At 50.7% G+C, this 13,229-nt stretch overlaps 4 protein-coding genes across 4 annotated transcripts; 2 read left to right on the top strand and 2 right to left on the bottom strand.

Annotated features, from left to right (window-relative positions):
* Positions 1–131: 131 nt before the first annotated feature.
* Positions 132–1,493, top strand: Pmar_PMAR028129 (hypothetical protein; the record flags this gene model as incomplete). Its single annotated transcript, XM_002774083.1, has 1 exon — positions 132–1,493. One exon carries the CDS (start codon positions 132–134, stop codon positions 1,491–1,493), a length of 1,362 nt encoding a protein of 453 aa, XP_002774129.1.
* Positions 1,494–3,964: 2,471 nt separating this feature from the next.
* Pmar_PMAR028128 (hypothetical protein) lies at positions 3,965–5,709 on the top strand (the record flags this gene model as incomplete). The annotated part of the gene is made up of 2 exons (XM_002774082.1): positions 3,965–5,077; positions 5,227–5,709. The coding sequence occupies 2 exons, from the start codon at positions 3,965–3,967 to the stop codon at positions 5,707–5,709; spliced, it is 1,596 nt and encodes a 531-aa protein (XP_002774128.1).
* Positions 5,710–11,551: 5,842 nt separating this feature from the next.
* On the bottom strand, positions 11,552–11,989 carry Pmar_PMAR028127 (hypothetical protein; the record flags this gene model as incomplete). Its single annotated transcript, XM_002774081.1, has 2 exons — positions 11,552–11,706; positions 11,866–11,989. The coding sequence occupies 2 exons, from the start codon at positions 11,987–11,989 to the stop codon at positions 11,552–11,554; spliced, it is 279 nt and encodes a 92-aa protein (XP_002774127.1).
* A 299-nt stretch (positions 11,990–12,288) lies between these two features.
* On the bottom strand, positions 12,289–13,209 carry Pmar_PMAR028126 (hypothetical protein; the record flags this gene model as incomplete). The annotated part of the gene is made up of 1 exon (XM_002774080.1): positions 12,289–13,209. The coding sequence occupies one exon, from the start codon at positions 13,207–13,209 to the stop codon at positions 12,289–12,291; it is 921 nt and encodes a 306-aa protein (XP_002774126.1).
* Between the last annotated feature and the right edge of the window lie 20 nt (positions 13,210–13,229).

Here is a 13,229-nt window from a genome sequence, read left to right as displayed (position 1 = left end):
GTTCGTGCGTGCAGTCCTGTGTACGTGCGTGCCCCGCAATTGATGGTGTTTTTCCTGAGCCATTATATTAAATGACATTGATACGCTCAATCTCAGTTTCACAACCGTAAACTTGTCTACTCGTTGTTAATATGGCGACACCTGAGGAGCTCGCTGAGCTCTCTGAAGCCCGTAGAGAGTTGGCCGCTACGCGCCGTTCCCTCCGGGATACTCGCGAGGCTCTCAACAACATCATCTCCGACGAGAAGGATGATACTCAGCAGCTTATGAGCGACCTCGCGTCCAAGGAGGCCAGTAATCTTTCTAAGATAGGTAGCCTCGAGGCCCGTATTGCTGAACTTGAGGCCCTGGCTGACCGATCCGTCAGCGAGATATCACGGAAGGAAGGTTTCAGTCGACTCTCTCCACGGTCCGAGGAGGAGGAGCATGAGGTGTATACCACTCCGAAGTCACGCTCCTCACGATGCCCGGCAGCGACAGTGACTAAGTTATGTCTGCCTCAACTCTGTGAAGCAACAGATCTCCAATCGCACTATCATGCTATTGAACACACCTTCGTTGAAGCAGGAGCCGCTGAGTATCACCAGCAAGGACATTTGCTAGTGCACGAGGAGGTCAAAGTATCTGTCATGACCAAATTCCTTTCCTCTCTGAGTAATGTCCGACCGGTCCATAAGAAGGCCACTGTAGCGTCACGTACCCACTCACAGGATTGGAATTTGGTCCGCAATGTCCTTCTGACGAGGTATTGCCGCAGATCAGTGTTGAAGGAGACCTACGAGGAGAAGTTACGCAATCTCACATTTACAGGGGTTAAGCAGATCGAGGATTTCCTGGAGTCCGCCGCCGATATCTACCATCTATTCACAGATGTCTACCCGAACGACGTGTCGGAGCGACGTTCATTGACAAGACAAGTTCTGGCGAAGTTCCCACAGCATATCATTGAGAAGGTTATGGAGAGAATTTGCCAGCTGTCGGGGTTAGCCTCTGTCGATGAGGACTGGGAGACGGCGGTGCCATTCGATGAGGCATCAGACGGAGTGCGAAGTGTTTGTGAGGCAATCCGATGGGTATGCCGAACAAAGGACCAAGCCTCAATAATGAAACCGACGAAAGGGGTCGATAGTGTTCACGCCGCCATGTACGACGACACCTGCGAAGAGAGTTTATCCTCGAAGCCGGCAAGCAAACAGGATTCTGCTGCCTCAGTGGATAAGGTTAACTCCGGATCGGGATCTCGCTCAGTAACCCCCAAGCAGTGGTGTGAACGATATAAGCCTGACCAATTGATCAAGGTCATTGGACTGTGGGGTGACGATCTGCAGAAGGCCATTCCTGAAATGGAGAGCAACTTCCCTTTGAAGGGAAAAGGACGTCGTAATCCGTTCTTCCGAATAGTTGCTCTCAAGGCTGGCACTGATAGGGATGCCGTTATCTCTCGACTGACGAAGAACAGCATCCGTTCTGACCGGTTTGCCCCTTTCTCATGAGTCCTGAGCAGGACTTGAAACTGCTTCCTATCACTCGTGATAGGGCTTCGGTACCATCTGCTTACTGGTTATGTTGTCGTCTTGCTACTACCCCCACTTGTATGAGTTGGATAGATGCCCGGTTATTATTAGACACCGGGGCTGGTCTTGATTTTTTATTGTACGATGACTCTTTCCCTTTAAAATCATTCCCAATTGAGACGTGTAGTTTCCAAGTGAAGCTTGCTGACTCGTCCAGTCGAAAAGTGAGTCGCAAAGTGAAGTTCCCAATGCAGCTCCGGGAACAGCAGGGATGGGGAACTACTCGTGACAGATATTTGTACCTGCTACCTCAAGTATCACGGGGCCCCTTATCTGATTGCCCAGTGATTATCGCGGGTCGAGTCTTTTTGCGTGATTATAAAATATCGATTGACTCAGGCGAGAGCCGAGTGACGCTCGCTGGTAATGATCTGCCCCTTGTCCGATTCCCGCAAGAATCGGTGCCTACCGTTGCTCGATGCTCAGTGACCGAAGAGTCTAATATATGTATTCTTGATCCCAGTCTAGGGGATGGGAAATGGGACGACGAAGCTGCTGGCTGCCTGCTGACGACTATGATTGAGGGCCGACAGGATGCAGACACATCCTATGAACGACTTCCCCTCCCGCCCTCATCATCTGAGGAGATGGACATTCCTTTCGACACGGTACCACCAATCTCAACTGACCTGCTTGACCGATTGGTCAGCCAAGGGTGGTGGCCAATGCGGAAGTGTCAACACTGGTTTGCTCGTCTACGGAAGCTCCGTGCTGATGAAATACGTGACGACTCCCGACAGACTCACGTGTTTGAGCTTAGATGTGATTCCTTGGGCGAGGCGAGTCATGTACAAATTCCAACGGCTGTCCGTCGAATTGCGGAACGCGCATACGAACGATTAACCCTCGAGAAGCAGAAGACCTTTGACGAGCTAGTCCGAGGATATGAAGAGAGAGGATGGTGGATAAAGAGATCTGAGGAAGAGATTCACACACTCTCCAAGACCACCCACATTCTCCCTCCATCGGTTGTATTCATGATCCCAGGAGCTCTCAAGCGACGAGATAGACTTGTCGTCGATCTGCGACGGGCCAATCGTCGTTTCACAAGAGGGTCCAGTTCCTCGGTCACGGTTTCTATCTGCATAGCGGTGACTCGTCTGTATGGATCGGGAGTCATGTGGGTCATGGATTGTTCACGCGCGTTCTATAAATTGCGCTGGTTGGGCCTACTTGCCTTGTTGGTGGTACGTTCATCGCTGTACACGAGCAACCGCTGTGTCTTCGGCGTCACCACTGGTCCTGGAAGTTTGGGGCATACTCTGGGAGACCTGATAGCAGCATTCAGAGCTCTCTGTGCAATGTTGCTTCTTTGTTTCCTATTACTCTGCTTCGTTGATGACATTCTATGTGCGGGAGTGGACGGTGCTTCAGCAGTATGTTGGTTGATATATACACTACAGAGATGCGCCTTCGGGGTATCTCGGAAGAAATTCCAAGCGATCGCCATCAGGTCATCAAGGAGTCATGTTGCCGATATCCTAGAGCGGATGAACCTACCGACTTCCCTCTTCGTATGGTCGGATTCCGCCGACTTACTGGGATGCACAATGACTTACGATGAGAGTGGACCGACGCCTCTTCTTCGCGTCGATTGCAACCGAGGTGATCGGCTCCAGTTGGCTCGGCAGCAGGCCACATCAGTGTTACAAGTGTTGGATGGTAACGTCACGACGACGGTGACTAAGGCTTTTATCTTCTCTCTCGGCGGGAACCTAGCATATGACTGTGCTGGTTGCCACCCAATCGACCGGGTGCTAGCGGATACTATCCGAAGCTGGTTTGCCCACACCTTTGCGAAGGTCGATTGGAGAAGCTCGTGCGATTTTTCCAAACTATCTGATCTACAGAGGTCTGTTGCTCGGTCGCTGATGAACTGGATTTTAGAGAGAACGGCGACGATCACTCCGTGCTTACATGACACTCCACTTCGAGAAAGCGCTGATCCTTTACATATCGAAGTCGCGGCCGATGCCTCTAACATTGGAGCAGGGTACACTGTATCGATAGTGCACCCAAATGGTGATAGTGGAGCCACTCGATATCTTCTTGCATCTGGGGCTTGGAGATTCACTCTCGCTCAGCAACATTATCATTCAAATCGCCGTGAATTATCCGTTTGTTGTCGAGCGGTGCAGTGCGCTATTGATATTGTGGCTCACTTAGCGACGACACTGTCAGGAACCTTACCTTCGATTACCTTGACCGTAAGATCGGATAATAAACCGACGGTGCAGTGGATCAACGGTCATGGGGGTGTGTCTAGATCATCACTAGAGCGGAGGGCAGTGTTGCGAACCCTCAACGCCCTCCGGGATGAGCTCGACTACCTGAAGACCTTGGGGGCCGGAACAGTGGTGGTGAAACACATCGAGGGTAAGTCGAACACCATGCCGGATATGCTCTCGCGACTCTTCGAGAGAGAGGTCCACCTAGAATCAGGCCAACGGATGAAGCTGGTCGATGCTCTCCATGGTGGTCCTGGTAACACTGGTGACTTCCCCGAGATCTTCTCAGAGCCGGAAGCTGAAGGAGTAGGCCTGTCTTGGATCATGAGATCTGAGGGGGCGGAGCTGATGGATGAAGATGCTCATGATGTGGACATTTACACTCTTTTGAGTGCTATGCCTTCTACAGAGAGTTTCCTTGCCTGTTGTGCAGCCGATTCCGCTGCCGATGAACAACAGCCGAAGCCATTTATCGAGACTCTATGTGGTTGCAATTGGGATGTGAATGGCGTCCTTACCGATTTCCTCTTCCTGCACAGAGTTTTCAATGCTCTGAGGCCGTCTGCGAAGAGAGTTGAGGATGTCCGACTCGAGGCCGATAATGTCAACTACCTTGTGAGATCTCTGCAGCAGCAGATGAAGCCTCCTTTTCTGTCGTGTGCCGGCCCGTACGTACACGATGAGACCGCAGGGGTGTATTGTTTCCGAAACGGCTCTGCAGACGGTGGTTGTACCTACTTGCCTGTTATCCCGAAGGATGAGTGTTGTCGTGCGTTTCGAGCAAAGATCTGTCTCGACTCGCACCGGCTGAGCAAACACGGAAATGTCCGCTCGACTGTGGCATCTGTGTATGATCGGTTCTACTTGCCTCGCCTACGTATGGATGTTCGCGCCTTGGTAAAGCACTGTTTCGTTTGTCAGCTCATCCGAGCTCGTCGTACGTGGACTCAGCCACCGGGTGCTGGACCTCATCGCACCCAAGCCACAGCGTGGGAACCGTACCACGATGTGTTCGTCGACGTCCTGAGCCTTGGAGATATCAAAGGTTGGTCCGGGACGACCAAGGTGCTTACCGTCTACTGTCTCCATACCTTCCACTCCACTTGGGTTCCGACTGGCGAGACCACGATAGACGTCTTGAATTCTCTCGTCCGAGTGCAGACTGAACAAGGCGGGTTGAGAAGATTGTGGTGTGATAATGCTGCTTACTTCCGCAGTGCACGTTTCCCCAAAGAGGTTTCTCGCCTGTTGAATGGGACGGTTTCATTGCTGCCAGTGCGATCTCCATGGCGTAGTGGTGGCGGTGAACGTGCTCATGGTATTGGCATAAAGATCGCAAAGACGCTTCTGAGGAGCCAAGCGGGATTTGTGGGACGACGACGTCCGCGACGCAAGGACGATGTCGATTTGGAGAGTATCTGCAGGGAGGTAACGTTCTGATGAATACTCGTCCGTTGGATTATGCTAACTCTGACGAGCCATCTGGCGAGTTTGTCGTGGTTACGCCTGATCAATTGGCTCGTGGATTTACTCGTAAGCGAGGTTGCGTCCTCGCTGGTGGCTCTTCTACTCTTCCTATTTCTCACCGCGTTAGAGCAGTGCGGTGTTATTTCCTGAATGAGATGTTCCGCGACATGAGGATGGCTGTCGCTCGCTCTATGGGGTACCAGAGCTTGAAGAACAAGATCCTGAAGCCTACGATTGGTGACCCAGTGCTGATCTACCATCCGGAAAAGAAGCTGAGCCCCGGATACCGTTTGGGTCATGTGAAGGATCTGCTAGATGAAGGTAGAAGGATCCGTATTGTCTTAACTGACGGTAGCGTTGTTGATCATCATCACTATAATGTTGTGCCGATTCTGCATCACCCTCAATTGTCGGGGCAGAGGGGGCGTATTGAGGATTGACGAGCCCGGTCTTGCTTTGTTCGTGCGTGCAGTCCTGTGTACGTGCGTGCCCCGCAATTGATGGTGTTTTTTCCCTGAGCCATTATATTAAATGACATTGATACGCTCAATCTCAGTTTCACAACCGTAAACTTGTCTACTCGTTGTTAATACTCCTCCAGCTAGTCGGTTGGTATACGGAAGACTGTGTGGAGCATGCTTGGAGTAGGTACTCGCTCCTTCCCGTGGCATGGCTTGTGTCCGCATCTGTACAATGTCATTATAACAATGATACGCGTATCCACTCGGATTCAAAACCCGCCGCATATCAGCTAGTATGCCATTGGTATGCGAGTCAGTGCAGATTTTCGCTCCGATCGGCTTGGGAATAAGTTATGTGACAAGTGTGACAAGTCATTCTACATAGAGTTGCACTTTTCTCAGTGGTCTTCCTTCCTCTGATTCATTTGCACACGCGGGTTTTGGATCAAGTCCGTCACCATTCACTCTATTCCTATCGACGACCTTGCGTTTACCAGTGACTCGGAGCACGAGAACTACCGTTCAGCCAAAAAGATGTCTACAAAATGAGGGGGTGACCACATTAGTGGTTCAACGTTCTCCGGTGTGACCATCCGCTCATATAAAGAGCTATGGTGTGGCAGTGCTCCCAAAATGTCGGACAAGACTGGGGCTTCTGATGTGCTGGGAGTTGCTCTACGCGACTCTGGTATCCCCAAGTACCCAAATGTCACGTTCATTGTTTATCGCCAGGTGGCCTTGGGTGATGATGTCACTTAAACGACGCGCTGTAAGTTACAGCCTGTAACAACAGACCACAACTTTATGAGCACTAATCGTCGTACAGTGACTTGAACTACTCCAAGGCGGTGAGGGATTCGATGTACACATCAAAGTGTGGTTCAAGAACTCCAAGGTAAGCGCGCCTTGCCTACCCCTGTCATTGCCTGTCTTCTTCTCCATGAAGCATGTTGATGGGGACGCGGCTCTTTGACAGCGAACTGTCAGTTCGGAACTGAGGCTATAACGGTGCGAATTCTCCTGTCCAAGACCCATACTGACTATCACACTGTTCTTGCTGAGATGAGCGGACACAATGGCCCCGACGAGGTCATTGTGGTCCATTGGAGGAGATGATACGTCGTATCCAATGGACCTACCGGTGGTCACCTGCAATGTCCTAAAGCGGCTATCAACATTATCTGGTGATCACGCATGGATCGCCTTCTTGTACATCCGGTCTAAATCATGGTTCTCGTTGTCGACGACTTCTATAAGCCCTACCTCCGTGAGGGGATCCTGGTCATCGATATATCACAGGGACCTAGAATGGGTTGAGACCTTCCTAGCAAGGGAGTCTGATGTGTAGAATGAGATGGTCTCATATCACGAGTACAAGCGTATTCAACCGCCCTGCGAGTGTGATCGAGTCATCCACACGATACGCACGATACGGACATCACTAATAGTGATTCACTATCCGACGACCTGAGGAGGGATAGAATCCTCGTCGAAGACGTATCCTATTACAGGATACGTCTAGGGTACGTTTATTATAGGATTCCTGTACCGACATTATTGGAAGACTTCTAGACATAGAGGCTAGGAGCTCGACCTACTACCCATGGGAGAGTGTCAAGAAATCCGAGTCCATAGGATCTCGCCATAACCAGTCGAGCGCGGCCAAGGACTGTACCATCTTCCCTCCTGCGACCGCAACAAAGCCCTCTGAGAAGTCGTCAAACAAAGAAGGGTCCAAGAATGACCGGTGGTGCGATATCTGCTTGAAGTATGGTAAGCAGTGCTTACTAAGCACACTACCGAGCGCTGTTGGGACAATCCTAATACTACTGCCACCATACCCGATTGGTTTAAGAACAAGTCCTCCAACTTGGAGGTACAGCGTTCCACTCTTAGGAAGGTCTCTGTGCTGAGGCTGCTCTCGCGTGCGTGCGACTACTTAGGTCGTCGTCGCCCGAACACAATCGATCAGGCTACGTGTGTGCGTGCCCCATTGCTCATTGCTTGTGCTTTGGAAGCCTCACGGATTGCCAATTATTCTTTTCGGTCAAACTTATTGATTCATGTGACATCGGTATCAGATATTATCACCCTCATTTCCTAATGAATGACTCCGAACCCTCAAATGATCCTGAGTTGTCACTGGGAAGAACCATACTTGAGCCCCAAGACGCTACAGAGGCTCCAAGGCCTCTACCAAGGAGAAGTCCGAGAAGCGGCTACTCAGAAGCCTATTAAACCTGCAGCAGGTTACCTGCTGAAGGTAAAGGAAGAGGGGGGTAAGCCCAGCTCTGATGGTCCTGAAGAGTCGCAATCGCGATTCAACCTCAGAAAGACCGAGGGCCTCGGTCCGAGGCCAAAGACTATAAGCCGGTTTTTTGCACCAGCCGTTCATGTTTTTCCTCATCAGATGAGGCGTCTCGGATGAGGCTTTCCTGAGACGCGATTCAGAGCGCATCTGATTGACGAGAACTGCGGCTATAACGGCCACCTTTCTACTGTTGCAGCGACGGATTCTCTCTGCATATCCAAGCGTGTTGATAGCTCCCGGGTCGACAAGGTTGGAGAACAGTCCGCTACGAATGAGTTAACCAAATATTCTCCTCTGGCCACTCTCTCGACATCAACGGGGGGGCGTTGTGGTACCGGTTACTGTCCGTCCGATCGATAATGAATCTGGATGTTAGATTGGTCCAAGAACCTTCACCGTACAGGCTATAGATGCTCGACCAGTCTGTGCGTCAGAGAGCGTCACCTTTTTGTACATGCGTACAGACTTTCTCCTTGTGCTTGCGTACAAGTGTGAGCATAGGATACATTCCGTACTATTGATCTTGAGCATTGAGCGTTACTAGCTCCTAAGTCCGTAGCCATCTTGGCTCAAGTCTCAGTGTACGCTTGGGTCGCATCTCTCCAGCTAATGTCGGGTCGTGTTGACACAAGGAAACGACAGGAGGCGCCGGACAATGTCCTCAAGATGAATGTCCTCGGATGATGTTGATGTCATCAACAAGGCCCTGGTCGTGGAAATAAGGTCTATGTTGCTCGACTGCGGTCTCATACTCGGCGCTTACTCCCTGGAGAAAATGGAGCCGATCTACGCTTCTCGAGTAAGACCCTTAGTACAGGATATTGGTATAATCAGGATAGCAGCTATCCGATAGCTCCCTTGTCCGCTGTTCCCCATCGGATGGGGAACAGCGCTATATTATGTCCGCTAAATTATGCTGACATGGGTTCTGTCGAGGAGAGATTCGAAAACTCTTCCCTGGATGAAGTCATCCAGTTTTGCAGGGACAAGCTAGGGGAGGCATCGCCTATGCGGCATAGGCTATGCCTGCTCTCGAGTTCGGGCTATGACACGGCACTACCCCTTGCCATTCCCCATCGAGTTGAAATGTACCGGCGCCGCCGGCCCGGTGCATCTCGTCGATGCCACACGTTGTACGATCAACCGGGGGATAGAGACTGGTAACTAGGTGGAGCTGGAGCCGACAAGTGACTTGTCGGGATAAGACCTAGTGACCAGTCAGACTGGTCCAGTCTTGTCACAAGTCTGGACTCCAGGCTCTGGAGACGGATGCTCGAGTCCCCAACGCTTTCGTGAAGCCTAAGGGTAGACTCGACAGTGACGGCTTCCAAGAGATCCGAGTTGCAACTTTGCTTCTGCAGATGAGGCACATACATAAATATATATCCCACCCAGCTGTCGAACACGACAGCACCCTCCCTTGGGCTATGAAACAGACCGTGATCTGCGAGAACGCATCAAACTGTGGGCAAAGCATGCCGCCTACACCGTCATGGCAGGTTTTCCACAGTTGAGCAGATCCGCAATTCTCCCAAACCAGATCACGGATAGAGAATAGCCCAGTGAGAGGATAGAGGATAGCCCAGTGAGAGGATAGAGGATAGCCCAGTGAGAGGAAAGGGAAAGTCCTATACTACGTCACCTCTCTGCTATATATCCACGTATATATATAGGCACCAACCCGAACCACCATGTATGAAAGCCCCCCAACTCAATTAGCAACCTCGTCTGATGTTGCTAATATGAGACTCTCTGATGCAAGTCGCATACTGGGGGTTCACAGGAGTTGACCATTGGTGCACACGCAAGTAGTTCTGCCGCTCGGTATGCCACGCCGGCAGATCCAAGATTATCATCGGCTCCACAGGAAGGCGCCTTTGATCTTGTAAAGGGCGTACAGAACCTGGCTCATCCCCCTGTGAATGGCGCTGTATTGTGGGAGCCGTGTTGTCACCCCGATGCCTAAGCTGAGCTTTTGCTCTCATCACCACTGCAGCGAATAGTTGGCTACTCGTCAAGAGAGCGTCTTCTATGTAGATGTCGACGCACTTGAAATCCTTGGACCATCTACCAAAGGCACGTATCTGGTTCCGTTCCAAGCCTGGCTGGTGTCAGTCTGACACTGTCAGATGTTAGCGCAGCCTGGCCCAGCCCGCGCTAACATCTGACACCCTCCTCGAAGCCAGCTATGGAGTGTATGTACATCTTTAGAGCCAGTACCCGACCTTATCGCATCGCGCTTGAGCCATGACCTCAGTGCCTCCTTTGACATACACTTCCCATCAGTATCGACTAGAAGTACATCGCCAGGGCCAGTCTCTTCCATTCTTCGCATATTCAGCAGACACTCGGCAGCGCGGACAGGGCACAGGTCTTTATCCAAGCCGTTACTGAAGGCCTCACACGAGCATCCGTGATCCCTCATAACGCCAATAGCCTGAGTGTCGGTTTTGCTGGCCGTCACCGTCAGCTCCACTTTACCAATTATAGGGTGGAGACGCACATCATCGACCTTCAGCTTGCATAACTCGTCGCCTCTCAGCAAGAACCAGGAGCCCAAGACATAGGCATTCGCTCGGCGAATTTCTTGAGGACCCCGCGCATTGCGGATCATCGCCTGCAGCTCGCATGGTGGATTGGTCTCGCATGCTTAGGGGGGCCGATACCTCGGGTCAGGGAACGCTTGACTCTCGATAGACATGCCTTCTCCACTGGTCCCAAGGAGTGCCCCAACACAGAATTGTGGGCACAAGCGGCTGCCAAGTAGTCGCCGCCGCTACGGTAATTGGCCGCTTTCAAGATGGACCCTACCAGCTCGATGTTGACACAGCACACCGAGAATGCAGCTACTCCTTGGGACTGACAGGTCTCCATCCACAGTTTTACACGAGAGCAGTTAGACCGTCGAGTGGAATCCGCGTACATACCACGTTCCAGCTCCTTCATAGCCTGATGTCTACCTTTTACATTATCTGGTTGAAGAAGCTTCCTAACCTCCTAGATACTCCCTCGATTAGGAGGTAGCCGACGGCGACACCCGGAAGATGAAGGTGAACTCATGGAGAGAACCAAAAGGACGATGAACCTACCTGACATTCTGAGAGAGGCATACATTATGAAAGTCAAACTCTCAGGGATAGCCAATGGAGCCAAAGTGAATCCAAAATCCCCCCAAACCCCGCAACTGTAACCACGAGGCGAGTAGCACGCGTGATATAGACGCAATCATGCAAACCCGAATCGAGGGTAAGGGTGTGAACCCGAGTGTTGTGATTTCTCTCTTGACTTAACAAAACCATACTTCAGCCAGTAACAGGGATATAGGAAGAGATACTGATCTGATGCTCAAATATGCACCACAATATCGTAATACGTTCAAAACATCATCTAGCGAGGAGAGACAAATGCACAGCTTAGCTCAGATAATTACACAATAATATCACAAATTACATACGGTATCCTTGTCGGAGTTCACTACATAACAGCCCCCTAAAATGAGATAGCAAGCATTTACATCCTCGCTGACTTCTTAGCTCGGTCAGCAGCCTCTGCAGTCCAACTCTCAGCTCGAGCACGCTTTGGAGCACGTATCTGGAGTTGCTGGTTGGTTGAGTCACTCGCACCCGATGACTGCGATTGTGCAAGATCAGCTGCTACATCTTCATCTGAACAATGACGCTTACAGTTACCAAGCCAATGAGTCTCGACACCATTTGAAGTAGTTATCATCACATGACGTCCTCTCGTAGCCAGCACTGGAAAAGGGCCTCGAAAGGTAGGAGATAATTTATGAGCTCTCTCTGTGAAAACATAAACCATTTCACCGGGCTTGAGGTTGCTCTCATACTTGATCACTGGCAAAGACCGTTCTCGCTGGAGAAGCCACTCCTTGACGAATACACCGAGGAGTTTTCGCCGATTCCCACCAACTGCATCAGCAACCTTCATTAAGTCAAATACGGAGTTCGGTCTTGATAATACCAATGAATCATCAGCACCCTTCATACAAGGAACTGGCAAGGTGCGACCATAAAATAGTAAGGCAGGACAAATGCGACTCTGACCGATTTCACCATGATTCACCAGCCACTTAACTTGCTCCAAAACCAACTCGTCATGCCAGTCTGAGCCACCATCACTAAGGACGAACTTCCTCAAAGCTTCCAATATTATCCTATGCCGTCGTTCATAATAACCTCCTGCTTCAGGATGATTACTGGGATGTATATTCCAAGATATGCCCACACTCAGAGTGTGGACAGACGACAGAGGTTCCCCATCTTCGGAAACCAACACCAGTCCGAGAGCAGCAACTTCAGCTGTCTCGAGTTAGCATGACAGTCTGCATGCGCGTGCATCACCAATTCCTTCCTGACGTCGACAGGCAGTACAAGTTGCTTAACAATACTACCCAAAGCATTGAACCTTTGGACCCGGAAAACAACTCCATCATCATCTTTGATGAAGCCGTTACCTTTAGCAAGAGCTTGAACCTCAGCACATGTCTGCAGGGCTTCCCTGACTGCATCTAGGTCACAGTAACGGGGACACTGAAATGGTTCAATTGCTATATCGTCATCATCATCATCATCATCACCAAGCACATCCAACGTCTCAGAATAAAACTCACCAATAGCGTCTTCTTGTAGAAGACTACTTGAGATATGCAGAGGATCAACCTCAGTGACATCACCAGAGGCAAGATCCTGTGGTAGGACCCTTGCCATGGAATCCACAAGCTTAACCACTGAAAGACGAGGCACCCACAATGTAGCATCAACTGTCCGATGGTATTCAGTTACCATCCTAAGATCCAGCTCGGTAGCCGCATGATCAGCTTCAAGAGTATGCCAATACCGACCACCAACAGAGTTAGCATTATCACCAATCATCACCACAGGAGAGGTGCATAGAGGGAGGAACCTATGCAGAGCTAACAACTGTGCTTTACGTTCACGAAAAGTTGAAGAGCGAAGCATATCCTCGTCCGTCACTGAACCACCATCGAGAGAGAGCGGGAGCAGCATACATATCTCATCATCGGCCAGCTCTAAAGATATTTCAGAGCACATCTTGATGGCCAGCCCATCAAGGGCGAGATGCCAGCCTATAGCTCGGGGACCAATATCCGCAATCTCACTCTTCTTGATTATGATAAGTTGAAACATGATGGCAGCCCAAGCATCCT

This window comes from Perkinsus marinus (assembly GCF_000006405.1).
Source record: "Perkinsus marinus ATCC 50983 genomic scaffold scf_1104296958686, whole genome shotgun sequence".
In the NCBI taxonomy this organism is placed as follows: domain Eukaryota; phylum Perkinsozoa; order Perkinsida; family Perkinsidae; genus Perkinsus; species Perkinsus marinus.
The sequence above is the reverse complement of the archived record's forward strand: the minus strand, read 5'-3'. Positions and strand labels throughout refer to the sequence as shown.